Genomic DNA, 25,014 nt, shown 5'->3' on the forward strand with positions numbered 1-25,014 from the left:
GTCATTATTGATGTCAATGAGAATTTTGCTGAGTAAGGATTTTAGCATTTGACCCAGCATTTAGCGCCGTGGAAAGGTACAATGATGTAAGCCTTGGCGACTTGAAGCCGCCTCTTTAGTCACAGAGCAGGTACTGTGCGAGCCTCCCCAATCCTGCCCCGCTTATATGAGCCACTCCTGGCCTGCAGGGACCAACTCTAGGCAAGAGAGAGGGGGAATTGATCCTTCACAACCCCTTCCAGACCTTGATCTCTCTGTAGCGGCTCCCAGCAAGAGGGCTGGTGGTTTTTGTTATGCGGACACCTCGCTGGAATATCCACTGTCTTTCTCTTAATGCTGGGGGTTTTCCATGCATTCGTCTCTTTATGGGCAGATCCTGATTAGGAACAGAGCGACCGATTTGGATGCCCGCATGCATGATGGGACCACGCCGCTTATCCTGGCAGCTCGCTTGGCCGTGGAGGGCATGCTGGAGGATCTGATCAATTGCCACGCAGATGTCAATGCAGTGGATGACCTGGGTATGGCAGCCTGCTAAAACGCGCACCGCTGTCTGAGGTGCTGAGGGCAGGGAATATTTGTTGTGGCTCTAACTGCTGACTAATGCAGGCTGTATGTCACCTTCTTCCCCAGGCAAATCAGCACTGCACTGGGCAGCTGCTGTGAATAACGTAGAAGCTGCCGTGGTGCTGCTGAAGAACGGTGCCAATAAAGACATGCAGAACAATAAGGTAGGGATGGATCTACAGGGCTAGCAATTATTTCCCTTGCACAAGTCAATCCGAGGCTCATTTTTGCCTAAAATGTAACCCTGGCTGCCAGATGGTGAGGTTTGCATCTGATTGTTACTCCAACTGAAGTGGATGGGAGTTGGCTTGAATATGGAGCCCAAGGGTTGGCCCTACATGCAGTGTTAGTGACCTGTGTGCTATTGGATTAGGAGGAAATAACAAGTGTGTGTTTGCTCACTTCACTTTTAGGTGAAGGTCACATGTGATTAGTGGGTTAGTATTGGATATGGATGAGGTAACTCACAGAATTCAAACACAGAGGCATTCAGCAAGGTCTTTCCCTGGACCTTACCAAAAAAGGGGTAACCGAAAACTCCCCCAGCCTAGGATTCAACCCAGTTCTGTAACTAGCTGGAGCCCAGCTTTCCCATGAGTATTGTCCCCACTGTGGCTCCCCAGCAGCCTTTCTCCTGAGCACTTGTGCCAGGGGAGAGAGAAGCTATGCAAGGAAGTGAGACTGCCCCTTACCTTTGCATGAAGTTGAACTCCTTGAACTTATGAACCTAGCAATTATTTGTGCAGCTGCTGAGCTTCCTAATTAAGAGTGATGTCTTCACATCTAAAATAAAAACAGGATTGGACCAGCTTGGGAAATCTGTTAGCTTTGGGGTTTTAAAACAAACTGTCTCCCCCGTGTTTCTAGGAGGAGACGCCGTTGTTTCTTGCAGCCAGAGAAGGGAGCTACGAAACTGCCAAAGTCCTCCTGGACCACTTTGCGAACCGTGACATAACAGATCACATGGACCGGCTCCCGCGGGACATTGCGCAGGAACGCATGCATCACGACATTGTGCGGCTGCTGGACGAGTATAACCTGGTACGGAGCCCTCCACTGCATAATGGCCCGCTGGGGGCGCCCACCCTGTCTCCTCCACTCTGCTCTCCCAGCAGTTACATCGGCAACCTGAAACCCAACGTCCAGGGGAAGAAAGCTAGGAAGCCAAGTACCAAGGGCCTGAGCTGCAATAGCAAAGATTCCAAAGACATCAAAGCCAGGAGGAAAAAATCGCAGGATGGGAAAGGGTGCCTTCTAGATAGCTCTAGCGTGCTGTCTCCAGTCGATTCCCTGGAGTCACCCCATGGGTACCTGTCGGATGTTGCTTCTCCTCCATTGATGACCTCTCCATTTCAGCAGTCCCCTTCCATGCCTCTCAATCACCTGCCAGGCATGCCTGATGCCCACATGAGTATCAACCATCTTAACATGGCGGGAAAGCAGGATATGGCAATGGGCAGCTCCAGCAGGATGGCCTTCGATTCAGTGCCCCCGCGTCTCTCTCACCTTCCCGTATCCAGCCCCAGCGCAGTCATGGGCAGTGCACCGATGAATTTCACCGTGGGCGGAGCGGCCAGCCTGACCGGGCAGTGCGACTGGCTAACAAGGCTGCAGAATGGGATGGTCCAGAACCAATATAATCCAATGAGAAACAACATCCAGCCTGGGGCTCACCAGCAAACCCAAGCCCTTCAGCATGGCATGATGACCTCCCTGCACAACGGCATGCCCACCACTACCCTGTCTCAGATGATGAGCTACCAGCCCATGCCGAATACAAGGCTGGCCTCCCAGCCACATCTGATGCAGGCCCAGCAGTTGCAACAGATCCAACAGCAGCAGAATTTACAGCAGCAGCTGCAACAGCAAAATCTGCAGCAGCATCACAATACCAGCTCAAACACCAACGCCCACATTAGCCAAAATTTCCTCGGTAACGAGCTAAACCAGTCAGACATGCAGCAGGTGAGCAGCACTACCATGACAGTGCACACTATTTTGCCTCAAGAGACCCAGATCCTATCAACGTCTCTACCATCCTCCCTCACGCAACCCATGACCACCACCCAGTTTTTAACTCCACCCTCTCAACACAGTTACTCCTCCCCCTTGGACAATACACCCAATCACCAGCTTCAGGTGCCAGACCACCCTTTCTTAACACCTTCTCCGGAGTCACCGGATCAATGGTCCAGCTCGTCACCTCATTCCAACATATCTGATTGGTCAGAGGGAATCTCCAGCCCTCCCACGAGTATGCAGTCACAGATAGGACACATCCCAGAAGCCTTCAAGTAAAGAAGGTGTTTCGGAGACATTGACACAGTGGGACTTAAGATCATCTTTTAAAAACTTCTTCTAAGGACACTGTTTTGACTGAAGGATCCCTTTTTATATGTTTTTTATACAAAATAAGAATACAATGTTTAATCTTTTTTTAGTATTTATTTATGTACTTTTTATTTTACATGAAAACACTGCCTTTTTATTTATATGTTCTATTGTTAAGAACTCAAAATGAGACACTTCAGTTGCGCGCCAAGGAATAAAAAACTATTAGATCTTTTATAGAAAATTCTTTTTTTGTTTTTGGGGTGTTTTTTAATATGTTGACTTGATAGGGGGTGGGGGTTCTTTTTGTAAAGTTATAAGCAAAGATTCGTGATTCTGAAATGCCATTTATTTATTGATTTTTTTAAAAAATTTTTATTTTATTTTATTTTGCTTTCAAACCCAGAAAAAATGGGAGGGGAAGGGGGGAGAATTAGCTACAAATGTCACCCCTTGAAAAAATTATAAATATGAATCGATTTTTGAAATGTACTTTAAAATGTTTTCTTGGGTGTTATCTGAGGACATTTTATGGTACTAGTCATGAATCTTTGTTTAAAATTTCAGTATTATATAGTTGTACATTTATCTTAATACATAGAACAAGAATTTTTCTTTTTTATATATATTTAAATGCTGTCTATATCAAAAAAATCAGGATTACAGACCTGTGATAGGTTATAAACTTAAAAAAAAAAAAAATCTACATAACGTTGCTGCCTAAAGAAACAGAACATTTGCCAAATCTGTTGAAAACCCATAGCTATGGAGTCACTGCTGAAGGGTTTCTCGGGGTTTTTCTGCAATTGACTGAATAACAATTTAAACAATAAAAATGCTTGGACTTTTAGACACATCCTTCATTTAAGGGTGGCCCGTCCTATTTTGAAGGAGGCATTTGTCAATTACTGGAAACCAACTTGAATGAAAGTTAACAGAGCATTACAAGGCCCAACCACAGTCTACTATCAATCCATAACATTCAAGCTGGTTTTGAAACGCTGAACTTTTGGGTTTGCAACTTAAGTGGTCAGGTTCGGCTGTAGCCCTGACCTATTCTATCAGGAGGGCAGAAATTAGGAGACAGACAGAAACTGGACTGCTGAGCCCATGTGTTTAAATGGTGACATTTGATTCTTGCTAGTCTGGAGTGATGCATCGGGTTTATATTGGTGCGCACTCTTTTGTGGAGGTGGGGGGAGACAACCATATAAAATATAGTATAAGCCTATGGCAGATTTAATGTTTGTAAATAAGTTTTTTTTTTAAAAGGTGGATTTTGTTTCAAAAATCTAAATGAACAAGTCTTAAGTACATCATGCTTATTAGAGGTGTCAGAATATCGCTTACTCATTGACTGCGAAAGGAAAGCAAACACTATGCTTACATACAGGACATTCACTCACCTAAAATGCAGTCAATCAAGGAAACCTAAGAAAAGGGAGAGATTCCTGATCCCTTTTAGTTAGAAACCAAATATGATTAAAATTTCTCAAAAGCACAAGGCTTTCTGCAGTCCCTTGTGTGCTCATCTCTTAGTAAACATTTATGGAGCATCGGTATTGTGACATCCCTAATATGAGTGATTTAAACATCAAGTGGTGTTGTCTTCCTCTGTTTTATAAACTAGAATGTAGTTTACGAAAAAATCTTCTGTAATAAAGTTATCTACCTGCAAAGTTGTAGTTTGCAAAAATGATGTATTTTTTGGTAAACTGATTTGCAATAAATGATGCTCACGGGCGTCTAGATTTTACTAAAACTTGAACATGATGTTTTTGCCATGTGTCAGTAGAATTGTTGTGGACAAACTCCCCAGCCTGCCTGACCTGACATCTGCTCCTCATCAATACCTGAGGGCTGCGTGAAAATCCTGCATCTCCAAATGAAACACTGGTGCCTTCTTAATACATTGTTTGTGTAACTAAGGCCCAATCCAGTTCTTGTTGAAGTCAATAAAGATTTCAGTGGAAGTTGGATTGGGCCAGTAGGAAATGTTACTGGAGGCTTTTATTCGGGCAAAACTCCCATTGGCTTTTTTGGAGGTTTTGCCTGAGCAAGGTCTGTAGGAGGGAACTTTTTTACTGCGTAAAGCCCTGACCTTGCAGTGAAATCTGTACAGGAGGTCTCTTACCTGAGCTGTGCTATTGTGAGGACCCCGCTACTAGATCAGGGCCTAAAATCGGAAGAGCTGGGAAGATGTTTTAAACAGCTTCTTATATGGAAACTTCAACTGCTTTCCTAATTCTTCCACTGGAAAAATAATCCCTCTTGACCCCAAAGGTTAGATTTTAGGAGAACTTTTTGGTAGACGAGATAGCTAAGAGTGAGTGGTGGGTAGCTGCTTTTAGTTATATATGGGCTTTTGGAAAAAAACAAACCCTATGGTGTTGAATAATGCAAAATGCTTTACACTTCACACCCAAAACAGAGTGCATCTGGAAAAGGCCACAAGTGGGGCTGCTAATGTAGATATTGTAAAGAAGTTGAAAAGAAATCTAAATCCCTCGTTAAGTGAGAACATAGCCTTGAACTGAAAATGAAACCAACACTATGAAGTTTAGTGAACTAACCTCACCAAAAAAGCAAACATGACTATTGTGTTTAGATCTTTAAGACAGTTATTTTAATTCTTTTTCAATAAGAGCTCTGTATTGTTCTTAATGCAACTGTGAAGTCCCAAAGTACCTGAATGTAAATAGAAACCTAATTTATTACAATGACTGGAAACTACTACTAAATCAGATAAGCATGTTAACTCTTGGAACATTGACATTTCTACTCTGTTGCCCAAACAAATGCTTGGGAAGAGTGTGGGGGTGTGTGTATACATATCTATATATGTCTGTATACATCTATATATAAAGTACTGTCTGGGTCTCTTCCAAATATTTTCAGTATGTCTAGCAAGAAGCTGCCCATGCAATGCTTCCTCCATACTGATGAAATAGCAGAGGAATCTGTAATGCATCCCTTAGGAGCAATAAGGACTCCACAGTACTTATTGCAGAAAATGTTCAGGCTACCATGCCCAGTCTTTGTGATTAATTACAAGAATAAGTGAAACAACATCTTACATTTCCATAGCCCTTTCCCATCCAAAGGATCCCACAGCACTTCACAAGCCATCCAGCGCCAATGAAACGCAGCTGCTTCTGGGATCGAGGGAGGCGACTAACCAGCATACACCATGCTATGCAAACATGGTGGACAGTGATATTTTGGCTAAGAACACTGGGGACAAACCTCTCCACTTCTGAAAAGGGCAATGGGATCATTAGTAGAGAGTTCCTAAGGGCTAGTCTACACCCAAAACTTACATTGGCATAGCTACTTCTCTCAGGGGTGTGAAAAATCCACCAGCCGGAGAGAATCATAGAATCATAGAATATCAGGGTTGGAAGGGACCCCAGAAGGTCATCTAGTCCAACCCCCTGCTCAAAGCAGGACCAATTCCCAGTTAAATCATCCCAGCCAGGGCTTTGTCAAGCCTGACCTTAAAATAGAGATAGAACTATGTCGGCCTAACCTCGCTGTAGATGTGCCACTCAACAGAAGAATCCCTCCTTCAACCTAGCTACTGCTTCTTGGGGAGGTGGATTAACTACAGCGACGGGAGAACCCTCCCTGTCGCTGTAGCGAGAGCCTACACCGAAACATTACAGTGGGGCAGCTGTCATGTGTTAAGTGTAGACATACCCTCAGTTTCTGAGGTCTCATTTGAAAGAGCCACTCCCAAATAAATCAAATCCCATGCTGTTAACTACCTCATAAAGGAGGAAAGCTGAGCTGATTCCACAATGATTTGAACCTGTGCTTCCAGAGTGTCAAGGAATTTCAAGCCTGAACATTTCATAGATTCCCAAGCCAGAAAGGACTATTGTGGTCCCCTGGTCTGACCTCAAGTACAACATAGGCCAGAGAACTTCCCCAAAATAATTCCTACAGCAGATCTTTTAGAAAAACATCCCATCTTGATTTAAAAAATGCCCCAGTGATGGAGAATCCACCATGACTTTTGGTAAATTGTTCCAATAGTTAATTACTCTCACTGTTAAAAATTTACACCTTATTTCCAGTGACACGTTGGACTGTGCCTGTGACATGTTGCCTAATCTTTTAATCATTTCCATGCCTCTTCTCTGAACCCTGGCCAATTTATCAACATCCTTCTTGAATGGTGGGCAGCAGACCTGGATACTGTCTTCCTGCAGTGGGCGTGCAAGTGCCGGATACAGAGGTCAAATAACCTCTCTGCTCCTACTCAAGATTCACATTTATGCATCCCAGGATCGCATTAGATCTTTTGGCCACAACATCAGACTGAGAGCTCACGTTCAGCTGATTGTCTACCATGCCCCTCAAATCTTATTCCACCAGATGTGAACTGGTGAAAGTTACAAGGGGCTACCCTCTGGATTACAACCCCACTGGTTATACAATAGGGTTGCTAACCCTCCAGAATTGTCCTGGCGTCTCCGGGAATTAAAGATTAATCTTTTATTAAAGGTAATATAATGTGATGAAACCTCCAGGAATACATGCAACCAAAATTGGCAACCCTATTATAGGGGCAGATGATTATCGAAATCCCATGGTCCCAAGTCCCTATAGGAGCCCAGGCAGGGAGGGAAGGAAAATCTCACCTCCTCTGCTACTGCCTCCACACTCCCCCTTGGTCCAGCCCTCTGATAGCTTAATAAGTTCCAGAGCAGTTCTTCCCCGACTCCCTCTTCTCCCCTCCCCAGACATGCTGAGGAAAGTGCTGTCCTTGGGCACTGGACCAAGCTCTACAAGTTTGCTAACGACTGCTGAGCGCTGTGGAGAGGAGGGGAGAGAAATATTCCCACCATCAACCCTTCACCTAGGTGCCCCCAGCATCAGAACCCACCCTACACCCAGGGCTCACCATCCCCAATACCAACATTCCCCCATCCTTACACCCCCCTCTCCCAAATCACCTGTCTTTTCTTGCCATGACCCCCTCCCCCCCTCCTTTGTGGCTGCAAAGAGATGATGGGATTTGGGTGGGTCCTGGCAAGAACCTGCAGGTGGCCTGAAGGGTCCAGGTGGAAAGTGGTGGAGAACCTCTATACTATACCATAGTGATCAAAGGATTTATAAGCACCTGTTTAGAACAGAATACCACTCAGCCGCTCTGAGCGCAAGCACATTTGTTGCTAATGAAACACCGGTGCATCTGAGCTACTTGTTTTTATGCTGGAGGATTAGTTGTGTTGGTGGTATTTTTGGGTGTGTTTGTTTTTTCATTTATTCCTGCTCAATTAGATGGAGCATTTGGAAATTGCTGCTCTGCATGGCTTTCTGGGGGCTGTCTGTGCTTGCTCTGAAAGTTTCCAGCACAGGTGCTTGGGTCCTGATCTCTGACTTGTGCCCCAGCAGTTGGGATTGTCCCCTTAGAAGGATCAAAGTGGGAGCATTTCATCCCAGGCGTAAACCCAGTGGCACTGCACCGGGAACTCAGTGTGTTTTGAATGATGAAGGCTAACAGAAAGCTTAGCATGTCTGAGTTGGCTGGACTAATAGGATGCCGATAGTTGAAGCATAAGCTCTCCCCAGAGCAATTGCCTCCCTGTTGAACTCAGACTGAAAGGTAAAAGATTTTTCAACAGTCAGCTCTTTGAGGCAGGGACTGTCTTCGTTTTTCCCTGTTGTACAGGGCTGAGCGCACTGCCGGCACTTAATAATGAAAGATACATATAACTGCATTGCACCCCGAAGAGAGTAATGGTAACTGCACAGAACAGAATGAAAAGCAGGTTTGCAAATGTTCTATTCTTACCTTCCACGCATCTGCATTTTGTCCAGTGTGCAAGGAAAGGATCCTTTGCCGTTACTTGGCTAGCACTTATTTCTTATTTGGTACCCTGACCCCAGATCTGGCTGCACTTCAGCATTGCTGCATGTAGACTGTAAAGGCTACAGAATGAAATCTCATCAGTGTGATATTATAGTGCAATCAGTCACTTAAGAGCAGAAAGAGCAAAGATAAGCTCCCACTCTAACCTGATAGTGTTTGAATTCAGTAAATAGCATCAATAATGAAAGACCCATGTAGGCCCAACTAGGCTAATCAAACTCAGATGTCCTCACAAAATACCCCTAGGGGAAGCACCAGGACATAGCCTTTATGTTCACTTCACGACTGTGTAGGTAAATGGCATTTGACAAGCTGGTTCATAAGAATGTCCTCACAAAAGAGAGATGAAAGGCACTTTTAAAAATCACAGCACTGCGTCTGGTTCCCACACCATCATCAAAGTGCTGCCTGCCCTGCTCGGGCTGGGTTTGAGGATATTACCTTGCTTTAATGATCAAGTGGGCAGGAAATGGCCCTTGAACTGACAATGACCCTTGATTAAGATGTTTGTTTAGGTCACTTGTATTTTTTGTACTTTTGTCTCAGAGGCTTTTTGTTCAATACAGAATATGACAATGCAGGCACAGTGGAAACACCTGTACACAAACTGTTGTAAATAAGACCCATCATTCTTACTTTTGAAGAATGACTTCCTCTTTAAAAGCAAAAAGAAAAGGAGACTTGTGGCACCTTTCTCCAGGAGAAACACATCCTCACAACAGAGCTAGAGCACAGACTTACATGCAGTAAAAACTCTGGCCCAGTTCATGGTAGAGTGTTAGCAGCTTCTTTAGAAAAACAAAACTCGTGCTTTTCTGGAGCAGTGCTCTCACAGTTTGTTAAAAATGGGGAACTATGGTTTCAAATTGCAGCATAGACAGGGCCCTGTATCTACTTCATCTGTAAAATTACAATCCATGGAATCTTAAACCACAATCCTACAAATATGCACATGCTTAACTTTAAGCATTCCTGTTAAATTAAGCATGTGCGTAAATGATTGCAGGATGAGGGCCTTAATTTGTAGCTTCTGAAAGCAGTAACATAACAAGCATCTTGGTGTATTCAACTGCCGCTCAGACAAAATAATTTTTGATTGGCTTAATTTCTAATAACCCAGTGCTATTAAAGCCCCATTGCACTTCAGTGATCCATTCTATAACCTTTTGGTAACTCAGTGAATCTTTCTAGGCATACTTAGTACAGAACTTCCAAAATCTTTGCCTTGAGAAACCAGACAGTGTTCTACGGATGCAGTTGACTCTTTTGAGTAAACTTCTAACTAGTATTGCTCCACACACTTTAGAATATTGGTGCAGAATGACTCTGGAAAATCAAAAAATCAGAGTCACTTTCCCCCTTTCTATGCTCCTTAAAGTAGGCACCTGACTCAGTTGAAAACAAAAAGAATAGGAGGACTTGTGGCACCTTAGAGACTAACAAATTTATTAGCGCATAAGCTTTCGTGGGCTACAGAGCTTATGCGCTAATAAATTTGTTAGTCTCTAAGATGCCACAAGTACTCCTGTTCTTTTTGCGGATACAGACTAACACGGCTGCTACTCTGAAAGCTGAAAACAAGTTTTCCAGCATCCGCCTTGTTGGAAGGGCATGCTGTATAATGAAGGAAATGGAAAAGGTTGGTAGACCCACATTTCCCTTTTAGTTGGATGCTAATTTTACAGGTCCAACTAGGGTGACCAGAAAGCAAATGTGAAAAATCAGGACGGCGGGGGAGGGGGGAGTAATAGGAGCCTATATAAGGAAAAGACCCAAAAATTGGGACTGTCCCTATAAAATTGGGACATCTGGTCACCCTAGGTCCAACATTCCACAGGCAGTGCTCTGCCTCACCCTAGCGGTTCTTCTTTGCAAGTTCATCTCTTCAGTAAAGGCAGGTCTATACTTAAAACACTGGTACGGCTGTGTGCAGTGCTTCAGTGAAGACGCTTCTACACTAAAGGAGAGCCTCTCCTATTGGCGTAGTTAATCCACTTCCAGGAGAGGCCTGCCCATCAACATAGCGCTGTTGGCACTGGGGGTTAGGTCAGTAGAACCACGTCACTCGGGGTGTGGATTTTTCACACCCCTGAGCGACGGTAGTTATACCAATGTAAGTTTATAGTACAGACCTGGCCTCAAAACAGTCTATATGGTCCATTCAGCCCTTGACTTTCCTTCTGAAACTGTCCATGAGCTTACCTGTTGTGACATTGGGTTTTGTGATATGGACACCTGCCCGCTCTTAAAGTTGAAATCAAAGTTCAGATCCAGGATTTTGGCTCTTGCACATCTCTCCATAATTTACGAAACTAACAGCTTATTGCCTTATTTCACGTATCTGCAATGCTACAACCCCACAACAGCCAAAGCCACCCCATAAGCTCTTTGGGGCAGACTGTCTTTTTGTTCTGTGTTTGTCCAGAACCTAGTGTAGTGGGGTGAATGACTGGGACTCCTAGATGCTACCTTAATGCAGTAATAATTAATAATAATATAGGAACTGGCACAGATGACTAGGCCTTACGATTGCTAAACTGAATTTCCTTACTTCTCAGAATAGTTTGTGGTATGGCGTGCTTCTCGAGGCTGTGTGAAGACGGTGAAACAGGCAGGAAGATTGCTGGCCAATGACTCCCGTACATTGTGTTTATTGTTCATTGTGATGTGATTCTATGGTGCTTTGAATTCAGAGAATGTATGCGAAGTAAGAGGAGTTTATTGCTCTGTGGTTATTGAGAACACTGAGCAAGCTCCTGGCAGGAAACCACCTGATTATTCTAGTTGCCTTTTCTAAATGGAGCTTTCCGGGTGAATCTGCGGGGGCAGAGCCCTTCCACTCAGACGCTCACATTTCAAGAAAAACGAAAGGGATGGAAAGGAAGGTAGTGGAAACTTCACATGGCAGAGAGACGAGATTCTTCATTCTCCATTTGGAGTTTGCAGTCTGGACTTGCAGTCACAGCTGGGCTGGGATCCACAAGTCAAGGAGGGTCATCAGCGAGCAGGGGTGAGAGGAATCGCTGGAGCCAGGTTCAATAGGCAAAGTCGGGGTTGGAGTCCGGCTGGGGTTGGAGATCATAGGTAGTGCTAGGCTGGAATCAAGAGGCAGGGTCAAGGTCCGAGTGGGGCTGGGGTTGGAGAACAGCGATCAGGAGACTTCGGTGAGGTTTGGAATCACAACAGGCCAGAAGTCTATGTGGTTGCCCAGACAACTTTCTAGGCGGCCTCCAGGGTTAAATAGTGCATTTGGACAGGCAGAGGGCCGCAGGGCACTGTCACGCTGCCTCTCCTGGGCAGTGCTTCCTGCAGCGCCTGCTCTCCCTGGCGTTCCCCGGCTGTGCCTGGTGACACTGTGGGAAAATCAGCCAGCCCTGGCTCTGCGGAGTGGGGTTCTCGTCACACAGATCCTTACAGTTTAGTCAGAGATGTCTAATTATCTGACACCTCCTCCAGGCATTGCCGGCACCTGGGCTGTCAGCGCAGGGGCTGACAGCGCTCCCAGGCCATCCCCGGGACACAACCACACGCACTGGAGGGCACAGGCAAGAGGGGAGGGCCCCTAAGGCTGTGCAGTGCAGGGGCCACTGGGGGAGGTGGGCACCTGCTTTCCTGTGTTTAATAAGGCATTGCCTGTCCAACACAGGTGGGCAGGCCAGGCTCAGATGCGGCTTGGCATCGGGGGGGGGGGGGTCATAGTGTCCCAAGGGAGATACGGTCTGGTTGGGCAGGTCTGACGAGATGGACAGGCCCAGCCCGGAATAACAGGCTGAGTAGGTGAATCCTGCTCAGGCCCGTCAAGGCTTCTCCAACCTCCCTAGGTGGGGCTCGAACCTGTATCCTCGCGTCTCCAGAAGCTGTATTTGTTAGCGTGCCCACCCACCCTCAATGCGCATGCGCATAACCCAGGCGGCCTTCGGAGGACACGCGCCGGTGAGCGCCGAACCCTTAAAGGGATGGTTACATTTTCTGTCCGCCGACGCAGCTGAGTTTACACCCGCCGCCGCCACCCGACGAACCCTTTAAGCAACTCAACGGGGTGGGGAAAGAAACAAAATGTGTGTGGCCTCGAAGCGTACGCGCTGCGTCATCGCGTGCGGAGCGTGACACGTCGGCGGCCGGGGCCATTGGAGCCGGATGTTCCAAGATGGTGGCGATTGTTGGGGTTGCGGCTTCTGTGAGGGGGGGAGGCGTCTGCTGCTGAAGGGGCTTCGCCTGCTGCGTGCACCCCCTGGGGGCCGAGCCGGGTTCCGCCGGGTGAGGGGAGCGCGCCGGGGGCCACCTGGGGGGTGGGCTGGGGCGGGCTCGGGCTGCCACTGGTTGGGGAAGCCTGGGGGGTGACAGGGAGCGGGGAGGGGTTGGGAAGGTGGAAGCTTTGGGGCGACAGGGAGTGGGACGCTTTGGGGGTGGGTGGGAGGGAGTTTGGGGTTGCAGCTGGCCGGGGAGAGGGGGACTTCGGGGCGGAGGGTGACAGGGAGTGATGGGGTGGAGTAGAGCCTGGGCCGGGGACTGGTTTCGGAGGCATTTGAGAAGGGAAGCAGCTTTGGCCTGGGAGATTTGGAGCCACAAAGTGAGAAAGCTGGATGTCAGTAGGGTGCAGCCTGGCTGGTGGGAAGCCTGGGGCATGAAGAGATGTGGATGCTGTTATGGGAGAAGTCTGGAGGTCATTTGGTTACGTCGTTTGGGCCGGGGGCATAGCCTGAGGAATGTGGCTCAAGACTTGCTGGGCTGTGGGGTTCAAATGCGTGGGCAGCTCTTCACATTGAGAGAAAGGATGGCCCAGTGGCTAGGATGCTACCTTAGGATTTGGGAGACTTCGATGCTCTGCCTCAGTTCTGTATCTGTAAAATGCAGATCTTATGACTCCCCTATCAAATAGGGATGTTGTGAGGTTAAATAAATTAAAGGTTGCAAGGCACTTATTGAGTAATGGGAGACGTACAAGTATGATGTATAGACAGTAGGGGTGGAAGGTCCAGCACTGGGTACTTCAGGGACTGGCTGTCTATGATTACCCCCAACTTCTCGTATGTATTCATATTGGTCCCCAGAACATGGTACCTACTGTTCCCACCCTGGACAATTCTGATTTTTCTCAGGGTGCCTTTGTGGCATGTAAGCAACAGAAGCAGCTGTAGAAAAGGGATTTCTGGGAAATCCTGAAATTGGATTGGGGTCCCTGATGTGACACTTCATGATATTGCGACATGGTGGTGCTCAGATGTTGCAATGTATGGGTTTATACTGTAAGATGAATTTGCAAAGATGGCAGTTGAAGTTTCTGCCCCGCCACCTATTTGATTGTGTTTGGGAAACCCAAGCTCCACAGTAGGTTAGAGTGTGTATGATTGCAGGTCTGTCTTGTGGGTAGATGTAGGGTATTAAGGCTATTTTGAAAGTATGTCCCTGAGTGTAAATGTTTTTGTTTCTTTTCAACAAGACATTTAAAATGCTCTCTTCAAAAGCAGAGTCTCCCTTTTTCAAACAGTTGTAGCTTCTTAGCCATGTGCATAATTGAACAGGAGAGACTTTGAGAACCTGCTGATGATGGCTGAGTATTGCCTGAAAAAAGTTGGGAACCACTGACCTAATTAACTAGTAATTTCCTTTCCAAAGTAATGGAAAGGTTTATGTTGCTGTTGTCTGAGGGCTGCATGTTCAGCTCTATGTTCTTGATTCCAGGAGCATCAGAACAATATTTGCATTTATGGGGAAGCTGGTAGGAAGTGTTTAGCATTATTGTTGCAGTATGATAGTGTTCCACAGTATGTTAGATGTCATCCATGCATGCAGGAAGATGAAGTGCCTGTTCTGGACAGCTTATGGTTTGTGGCCCTGATCCTGTAATTGGATCCGTATGAACACAGGGGTTTGCCCATACAAATCCGACTGCAGGATTGCGGCCTAAGATGACCAGTAACGTATAAAAGGTGTGGGAGACTAATAAATCATACTGTTGAATTTTTAAAAAGTGTTCAGTTACTCTGCTTCTAGTGTTGGAGAAAAACTGTCTTGCAGCATAGGATTAACTTAACACTGTAGCCACTGGTGTCCTTTTGCAGGGTCTTCTGTGATAACACAGTGAAATCTGCGTTATCCGGCAATTTACCAACCCGAAAGCTCGAGAAACAGGCATTTCTGATATCTCCCAATACAAATCTTCAGTAGAGTTGCCAGGCTACCTGCAGGGCTTCCCAGAAGCGGTGACATGTCTCTGCTGCTCCTAGGCAGAGGAACAGCCATGGGGACTCCGTGCACTACCCCTTTCCTGAATGCTAGCTCTGCAGCTCCCATTGGCCAGGAACCATGGCCAATGGGAGCTGCGGAGGTGGCACCTGTGGGCAGAGGCAGTGTGAAGAGCTGCCTTTCCGCCCCTCTGCATAGGAGCAGCAGGAACATGTTGCTGCTTGTGGGGAGCCACCCGAGGTGAGTGCCGCCTGGATCCGGCACCCCGAAACGCCTCCTGTGCCCCAACCTCCTGCCCTGAGCCCCTTCCCGCACCTAAACTCCCTCCCTTCGTTGGTAAGTATAACTCTTAGTTAACCACAATTTTTGACTAACCAGCACCCCCCATTCCCCCGGCATGCCGGATAACAAAGCTTTTAGTGTTTCAATTCAGTTCACAAGCTTTTATCTCTTACTTTGCTTGTGTCCAAAGCATAGCAGAGATGTTGAGAAAACTTTGGATTCCTTTCATCTCAGCCAAAACTACAGTTGCCTGTAGATCTTGTTTTGATAGTTAAAATTGCTTAATTGAGGCTGTTTTGCTCATTGAATAAATTATGCATAAAATATTTATGACCCAAGATCTTCAATTAGATAAATCTGTAATCAGTATTCTAACTGTATTTGTGCTGTTTACGTATTCCTGCAGTGATGTTGACAAACTCGTGTACTAGATAACTAATTTAACTACTTTGGTTTGTGTGTATTGTTGTATCATTGTGCATGGGTTACGGTACACAAAGGAGGTACACAACGCTGAAAAGCTCTGTGGAGAAAGTAATAGGTCTTCATTCATTGTTCACTGCTTCATGATAACATTTGTCATATTTCACTTTTAGTAGTTGCCATTTAAGCTCCACAGAAAATCCTAACATAAACAAAGAGAATTTTTCCAGATTCTACCAGGGTGTATCATTTGGTCCATTAAGATCCTTTTCAAAGAATTAAGAAACCTGTAAAAACTGACACCATTTTAGTTTTGATCATTTGTTATAAGTTTTATTTAGCTAGGCTGACTTTTGGGTAAATGATCACCTCAAGTACACCTGTTGCATTCAAACTTCACTAAGTGTTGCAGATGCTATTCAATGAATTTCATTGGTTTCTTGTTTGGGTACAAATCCTGATCCATTGCAAAAATTCAGTTTTCTACTAAGATGCCACTCTTGACACACAATAAGTTATAAAAATGAAAGCTCATATGAATATAAATATCTTAATGTGAACTGCAAGAAATTTGTGAGATGGAAAAAAAATCTTCTATGAGCTATTCTGCATGCTTAAGTAGAGAACTGTGTGTGAATAATGCATGTCTGAAACACTCCTTATGCTGTATTTTTTTGAGTAAACTGACTTGGGCTATGTAATAACATTAGTTAATGCAGAATTTGATATAGAATTAAGTCCAATATCTAGTCAGACACTAGATAAAATGCAGACATAAACATTTTATCTTTTGTGGCTCATACTGAAAGTTACATGTGGTGGTGGTGATGATGTAATAACCCTCAGGACATTATTAAATTAATTAAGAACACCAAACATATCTCTTCATAATGCATGTTGCTAGGAGGCAACACGAAAAAAAACCTACAGTCTGGTTCTTGAAATTGCATTGCGATCTGAGTTTTTATTAGTTGGCCTCTGGAAAGACAGTCACATGAGCTTTCAGTGGAATTATTTTTCACACTGAGCGATCGATTCTGTAAACATGCTAACAAATATTACTTTGAGCAATCTCACTGACTATGTTGGCCCCTCAGTTTGACTGTTCTGAAATGTATTCATACATCTTTTAGATATTACTTTAACTCTTAAAGCTTAAGCCTAATTTTTCAGATTTTAGCTATATCTTTTTGGGGTGTTCTAATGACTTTTTTTTTTTTTTTAAACAGTTCATTTCCCTTTGTTTAGGTGTTGTCTACATGGGAAAGCTTTTTTAGTATAACTAAAGGAGTGAATTTAAGCTGATATAGTTGTAACGGTATAACTCCCTGTTCGAACCCTCTGGCAAACTCTCCTAATGGAGACGCAGTTTGTACACGCAGACGAATGTTTTGGCCAGTATAATTTACACAAGTTCCCTGAAGAAAATAAGTTATATTGAGAAAAGGAGTTTGTTGTTATAAACTACATATACGCTAGGGCTTTTGCCGGCATAGCTATGTCTATCGGAAGTGGGATTTTTTTTTTTGCCTCCTACTCCTAACTGTCATAGCTATATTAGCAAAACTTTCAAGTGCAGAGGAGGCCCAAGAGTGGCTTTTTTGCTTTACTTTATGTTACTTGGGGAAGAGGTTTAAGCTAAATCAAAAAAGCCACTCTTACACTGGAGTAAGTGTCTACATTGGGTTATCAGTGTAGCTATACCTGGATAGCTACGCTTTGGTATAACTGGTAAAACTTTGTTTTCGGTAACCTTTTCTGGGGCTGCCCTTTTTATGCAATTGTAGACTTTCTGTAGTCACTCGGTGACTAATATTTAGTAGGCCACTGTGCCTTATCAACTAGTAAAGCTTTTTGAGATGCAAGATTTGCCACCCTAGATGTGAACACTCTAGTTGGATTAGTTCTGAGATTATTATGTAGCCATCATTGTTCTCACTTATTAAAAACAAAAAAACCCTTCTGTTAATTTTAAGTTTTAGAAAAAAGATTTTTTTTCCAAATTGATATTGTGGATTAAAACTACTTGCTTTCATCATTTTAATAACCTGCAGTTTGTGTTTTTAATCTCTTACGCACCTTTTCTACTTGCTGTGTATGATCTGTTTATTAACTTTGATCCAGAAAAGAATGCATCCTCCTGGCTTGGGCCTCTAAAATAAGTTTGTGATTAGAGTTCTTTATTTATTTCTGAGATCCACAAAAAAGAGAACAAGTAATTAATGAAAGTTGGACTCTTCGCTAATTTTGAATTTACTAATTATCCATTATTACAAGAATGCTGAAGATATTAGTGTTTTGTGTGTGTTTGATAAAATATTGTTAGGAACAAAGTCCCTCTCAGAAATGTGAAAGTCAACACCTACATTCTAAAACAACTGATTTCTCTACCCAACTACATTTTCAAAAACAAGTTTTTGGGTAAACTAAAAAATTTGTAAACGGGAAATAAACATTTTGTTCACAAGAAATTATGGTTTCCACTTGAACTATTGTCTTACATTTCTGGTTTCCACTTTCCCATGCATTGCATGAGAACAGCTAGTACAATGAAAACACAAATCTTAATAATTTTAGTGTAAAAACCTGAAAACTTAACTGTGGAAAAATAAATATAAGGGGATGTCCAAAACAGATTCTTAGAAGCATATTCATTTTCTAAGTGTGTAGAATCAGGAGCCGCTGACTAGGCAGGGTTTCCTGGTAACATCCTGGTTGGCAGTAGTTGTGCCCTGCTGGAAAACCTTCTCGCAGATATCAAGGCAGAGAGAAACGATTACAATATTTTGAAAACTCTTTGAATTGCAACTAATGTTCCCTGACATGGATTAAGCATGCAACTGTTTTAAAAAAGAATTTTAAAGAAAAATTGAAGTTATGCCTGAAACTAACAAATCTAAGTTCAATATTTCTATTCAAAAGCCTAGCATTAACTCAATTCTGCTCCTCCTCCCCATCCTAACAAAAGATTTACATTGGATATGAAGCAATAACTAGAACATTGTAATGGGGTTCATTGGCCCTTTGGTCCCCATGGAGGGGGACCCCGATAGCAGACCCCCTCCTCAATGATCCCACATAAAGAGGGGCTGCATTACCATGACCTACGAGCTACAGTAATACAAATAATAAATAGTAATGAGAGATTGTATTGATTAGAAGCCAGGGGAAGTTGCCTTCGGGAAATATATAAGGGCTCTCCTGCTCATTGGCTTACGTGCTTTGTGTTTTTGAAGTTTACTGATTTTAAAGCTTTACAGAATGAATGCAGCCAGAGACTTTTTGCCAAGATTATATTTTGATTAAGCTGAAACCCCAGAGAGAGGTTTTTGCATTTAACCCCTTCTCTAGCTGCTTAGCTCCTGACCCATTCACAAACTTTGTTCTGTTGTAGTTTCTTAACGTACAACTCTTGCTATCAAAAGACACAAGTTGCTTAACCGGAAATTTAAAGGTGGTTTTAAATAGGTTATTGCCATTGACTTTGGGAGTCATATTGCTAAAACGCTGCGCAACTCTTGGTTGCCTTTTATTATGAAGGATAAACAAAAATGTATCCAATAGATGACACAACTACTGTGAATGCTTTTCTCTCCATGATGTGAACTACATTAATAGCCTATTTCTATTAAAGGTCACACTGTATAGTACGGGACTAGTAATAATGCCCCATATCTTATATAAATCGCCATGGCTTGTTTTATTTTAATTTTTTTAAGTGATCTTGTATTTTTCCATTTATAATACTGTGTCTTAACTAACTTACGAAAACTGGTATTGTGCAACCCACTGAATTCTTACAACTGATATCAGTGAGTTTGAGTTGAGATGGAAAACTTCCAGAACAGTCCTGTTAAAATTAACCAGAGAGCATATATATTTTGACGAACTGTACAGGAGAATTTAGACTGTATTTTAAGTTTAAAATACTCTGCTTCTGGTAATGTCTTCCTTCCCTTCCTCCTTCCCCATGCCCCAGAATGTCTTGCAGTGATAAAAGTGGAACGCCCTGAATTAATGCAGATAACATTTTGTGTTGTTTGTATGGATTTCTTTCTGAAAGTAATATGCTTTTATTCCATTCATACAGCTCTTCCTATGTTTAAATGCAGTTCAACTAAAACGCTTCCTAAGAAAGTATGGGAAGCTGATAGTTTTCCTAACTGAGCGTTTCTTAATATCTTCCACTAGTGCACTACCACTAACTGGTGCTACCCGTGGTGGGAGTGCTAGGATAGCTCAGTTGCTGATGTTTTGCCACTATATTGTCTAATCCTGCTGAAAGCCAGTCTAGACATGATGGTATAAATGTCACTACACTAGTGCTACCCCTGGTGGAGCTGTTAGTATGAGACTTTACGAAAGAGCTCCGCACAAGTGTAAAAGTCAGTGTAAACACTGCCTGGGTCCAAACGGTATTTAAAGACATTTCCCTGTAGGTTTTTTTTTACATTGTTTTTAAAATGGCTTGGCTTTATTTGCACTGACTGGCCAAACAGTGTTAGATGGAACCTTGTGTATAAATACAATTATAAGTCTAGTGTAGTGAAAACTCAATGTGTGAAATAAATATACATTCTGGAAAAACTGGCAAATATTCTATTTTTGGGAATCCTGTGTCTTCAGCAGATCACTTTCTGAAAATTCTTTCTTTTAGGGAAAAAACAGAATTAGTTTTTTTTTAAATGCTGAGTTTTCTTATAGTGGGATGTGAAACTAATTTGTCTTATGTTCTCCTTTTCAGTGTGGGGAAAAAGGAAAACCTGTCTACAGCATTCATTGGTGGTTCTCCAAACAGCATTTGACTTTGCTAGAAATTCGTCATGCAGCCACCTCCACAGACAGTTCCAGCAGGGGCTGGTGGACCTCCTCCTGCAGGAATTGCTCGGAACACGTATTGGCGAAACAGCCCATTTAGTAGACGGGCAAATGCACCGGTCTCAGGAGCAACTGCCCCGGTGCAACCTGTGACAGACCCTTTTGCATTTGGCAGGCAAACTCCACAAGGTTCCCTGTTAGGTAATCCATCCAAAGGCAATCCCCTGATTATGCCAGGTCCTGCTTCATCAGTGTTTCCTCGTCCAGCTGGTGTGCATTCTTCTCAATCATATGCAGGGGATAATTCTCATGGACTGCCTACATCTTTATCAACATCTGTATCTCAACCAGGAATAACTTCAAATACATTTTCTAATGTGGTGACTCCTTCATCGCCAGCACATATTATAAATAGCACTGCAGAAATCCATCAAATGCATCCAAATGCAGAACATGGACCCCATAACTCTTCAGCACAGTCGCTTTATAATACAGGAGCAGCACACGAAAAGTCTCTCAGTGGACATCCGGCTATGGCACATGTGGCAAACAGACCCCTAAGCAGACAAGATATTAATAGGGATCCAAGCAACAATAGTTCAGTGCCTACAATAGCACCATTTCTCCCTCCACCTGTTCAACAAACCCCACCTCAGTGGAGACCCATTCAAGATAACCTGCAGCCTCAAGTTCAGAACTACTGGCCCTATACTGAGCCACCTTCTCAGAATGCAGTTTATAGTGTTTCTCACTCTTCTGCTGTTAAGTCCCATCTTCCTCCCCAAGCAAATCTGCATCAGGGACCCGTACATCAACATATTCCACAAAGTACCATGCAAGCACCTTTGCCCATTGGTGGTGAAAAGAATGAGATAAGCAGCTTCCCAGTTGCCAACCACCATGTGAACAACTTTCAGCCTGAAAATATGTTTAGACAGAATGTAAGAATGACTAATCCTTGGCCAAGTCAACCTTACCAAGAACAGTTTTACCCACAGCCTCTTTTACCAGATGCTGGTTTTGTTAATCCCATCACTCAGGAAAATAACCCACAAAAACAATCTCAAAATGTGTCTGAAACACCAAGTGGACATACATCCACAAATGCAGATTCAGGAACTATCTCCATGTTTTTCAAAGGGGATGAGGCAGAAAATGAAGAAATACTTTCATCAGAAAAAAATGATCTGTCCGGTAAAGCTAACTATGATGCTTGTCAGCTAAATTCAGGACATATGTATCACCAACCACTGCATCCTCAGCAAGCTGCAACTAGTGTTCTCTCTCAACCAGAGATTAGCACAGGCTCAGCTAATGAGACAGTGCAAAAGGGAATGGATGTCCAATATTTTTCTAAAACTATAAGCAGCCAGCATGACACACAGACCAGTAAAAACTCTATGTATATTAGTGATGACAAAGCAAATGATAGCAAAGCTAATGAGAATGTTGGGTCACATTATGAAAATGTTGAGAACCTGGAATGCATTCAGAATCAAGAAGTTCTGCCAAGCGAACCACAGAATATTAATCGCTCATCCCCAAGTGTAGGTTCTGATCTGTACAGATATGGGTCACTACCGGGGCAGTTGCTTCCAAAGAACACCATTGTGAGCCATGCAGAAAGAGGACCAAATCTAGAGGCACCCGACTTGTTACCTCATCCGGTCCGATCTGATAGTGTATCCTCAAACTACAGTAACATAAGCCACAGGAGTGTTTCTAGTTCAACAAGACCTCAAGAGCTTATTGGTACATTTATTCAGCAAGAAAGTGGGAAGCCTGATGAGGAGTCCTCTGCCAGTTTCTTTAAGCAGATTGACTCCTCTCCTTTGGGAGGAGATTCGAGTGAGCCAAATGTCAGCAAGAATTACCATAGTAATCTGTCACAGCCTCAAACTCCAAGTCCCCCCAAACCTACAGGAATATTTCAGACAAGTGCAAATAGTTCTTTTGAACCAGTAAGGTCCCATGGGGTTGGGGTAAAACCTGCAGAGGTTGACCAAGCGAAAATGGTGGTTGAACTGAGAGAGAACCACCCAAACCAAAAGAATACTAAGAAAAGTATGGCTACGCCTGCTGCCTCACCAGGTAATCTTGAACAGCCGCCAGATAACCTGGAAACTATTTTCATGCCCCAAGTACATCCATTGCCTCTTACAGTCACTGGTGAATCTGGAAACATGTTGCAACCTGCTAGTGGACCTGTTGTGGAAAACATACAATTGGTACCTGAGAAAAGACCCTCAACTAGAGCACAGGGAGCAACTAAAAAGTGTGAGAGTCCAGCAACAACTCTCTGGGCTCACAATGAGTTACCTAACTTTGGGGGTAATGTCCTTCTAGCCCCTGCTGCTCCTGCAGTGTATGTACCTGCTAAACAGACAGTGGAAATTATTCAACCGCCCGAAGAAGGGCTGTCCAATCAGCAGCCAAATAAACCAGAGTGTGTTCCTGTGCAGCCGTCCCAGCCTGGAAATGTATCTTCTGAAAACCTTGAGAATCCTCCCAAAATGGGAGAAGAGGAGGCACTTCAGTCTCAGGCAAGTTCAGGTTATGCAAGTTTGTTGTCTTCTCCACCCACAGAATCTCTGCAAAATCATCCTATTTTGATTGCCCAGCCTAATCAAAGCTATAATTTGGCTCAGCCAATTAATTTTTCTCTTTCTTTATGTAATCAGCTAACCAGGAATGAAAATAATCTTTCACTGAAAGATCCTGGAGTTGAAGATAAACCCGTAACAGGACTCCAAGCTCCACATGCTGGTGGGATCCTCCCTGGGGAAGATGTGTCATTGTCTGTGATGCAGGTTGGATCTTCAGTTAATATGCCTCCATCTTCTAATCTGTCACATTCTAATTTATTACAAAGCCCTGTTAATTCTTCAGAAATCACCTCAAATCAATCCACAAATTTGATGCAACCTCCATCTCAAACTCCAGTTAATTTGGCTCCAGAAGGTCAAAAGAATACTAATTCAGAAGGTTGTCTGCCTGAATTTGCTAGTAAACCAGGATCTGACTCAGCTGTTTCTCCTGGGACAAATCTCCCCAGTGGAAATGCAAGTGTGGTGTTAGTCCCACCAGTGTATACCATGGTGCCTAATAATAATTCTACAAATGACTCACATAGTCATGAAGAAAATTCTGGAGCACTTGATTTTACAGTAATACGGACACTGGACAAAAGCAAGACCAGTAATCCTGGACAGATGCATAATCCGTTACTTTCTTGTGGTCCAGTATTTCCTCAACAGCCAGTCAAACATGCTAGCCAGATGGGGCCAGACACACATGACAAACAACATTTCTATCAACAGGTAACACAAGATGTGCAGCTTCAGGCTCCATCAGACAGAGCCACACAGGGGGCATTGCTTTCTCAGCAACAAAAGCAGACTGCTCAAATGCCGCAAACAGTACCTTCTGGGCAGTCCTTGGTTCCTTCAAATTATCAGATGGCTTCAGGAATTAAACCTACCCAAGCACCACAGCGACAAGAGAATCAGATGCCAACTAATAGGTATTATCCAGCGGGTCTCCCAGAGGGTAGTTCAACACAGCCACCAACAAGCTATAGTCAAACAAGTGCTGATAAACAACCATTTTCTGGTCAGTCATTGAGTGCTCCAACTTCATCAGCATCTGTTACCACCAGTCAGCGAGCCATGCCAGCCATGCAGCAAGAGCAGAATCCACCACCTTCTCAGACTCCTCAGGATGCCTGTGGGCCACCACAAAACCCTTACTACTATTACAGACATCCTTATGATGCTTATCAGACTCCATATCCACAGCCTTACCCTCCCCTGGATCTTAGAAGTGCAGCTCATCTCTATTACCAGGTAGAGCAGGAACTTTTTTCTCTTCTCTCATAATTGTATTGATGTTTTTAGTAACTTTTTTGTCTTTGAATCCTAATGAAGTGTTTGAAGTGATCAACAATATAGCATTATCTTGAAAGATTCACTTTATATTTCATTATAGAGAGATATCACAATGTCAATAACATAATGCAAGAACTCAACAAAACTGTAGGTAATGAGAAAGTAATGAAAATGTTACCAAAAAATCCTTCCAAAGGCTAACTGGCAGCTTTAAGCTAACAAACATGATACATATCTGATGTCAGAAAGCAGAATCAAAATTCATAGAAAAATAAATTTACAATCAGGAGTGTGAAAACCCAGACTTATAAAGACAGAACTGAAAATGGTGGATAAATTATAAACAGATTTAAGATAGAAATGAGTATTAATACTGTTAACTTCCAGGAGTGACAGTGACTGCTATCTAAACATTGTTTTCTGGGCCTGAGTGAAAAAGATGGTGGTTTCAACCTTGTCCTAATGGGACGGATGTCCAAATCCTAAAAATGCCCTACCTCCCAGGTGGGACTATTGACAATTTCAGAAGTATTTTCGTAAATTGGGTTTTAAGGCACATTGTCAGGGAACAGTGTAGCCATCTGTACCCTTTGTGGCAAGATAATACACTTCAGCATCCATGGTTGACAATACAGCATC

The 25,014-nt window shown here is 43.6% G+C and overlaps 2 protein-coding genes across 8 annotated transcripts in view; both read left to right on the top strand.

Annotated features, from left to right (window-relative positions):
* Positions 1–4,660, top strand: part of NOTCH1 (notch receptor 1) — an 80,607-nt gene extending 75,947 nt beyond the window's left edge. Inside the window, exons 32-34 of the mRNA XM_073314625.2 lie at positions 374–521; positions 634–731; positions 1,435–4,660. Coding sequence (XP_073170726.1) covers positions 374–521; positions 634–731; positions 1,435–2,865 — 1,677 coding nt within the window. The 3' untranslated portion in view covers positions 2,866–4,660. The remainder of the gene's footprint in view (positions 1–373; positions 522–633; positions 732–1,434) is intronic.
* Positions 4,661–12,890: 8,230 nt separating this feature from the next.
* Positions 12,891–25,014, top strand: part of SEC16A (SEC16 homolog A, endoplasmic reticulum export factor) — a 42,329-nt gene continuing 30,205 nt past the window's right edge. For 5 of the 7 annotated variants that reach the window (XM_073314693.2, XM_073314695.2, XM_073314694.2 and 2 more), the window contains exons 1-2: positions 12,891–13,036; positions 20,415–24,333. In XM_073314693.2, coding sequence (XP_073170794.2) covers positions 20,494–24,333 — 3,840 coding nt within the window. In that variant the 5' untranslated portion in view covers positions 12,891–13,036; positions 20,415–20,493. The remainder of the gene's footprint in view (positions 13,037–20,414; positions 24,334–25,014) is intronic. The other 2 variants (XM_073314699.2, XM_073314698.2) reach the window with 2 other exon arrangements.

Source organism: Lepidochelys kempii, chromosome 16, assembly GCF_965140285.1.
Source record: "Lepidochelys kempii isolate rLepKem1 chromosome 16, rLepKem1.hap1, whole genome shotgun sequence".
Taxonomy (NCBI): domain Eukaryota; kingdom Metazoa; phylum Chordata; order Testudines; family Cheloniidae; genus Lepidochelys; species Lepidochelys kempii.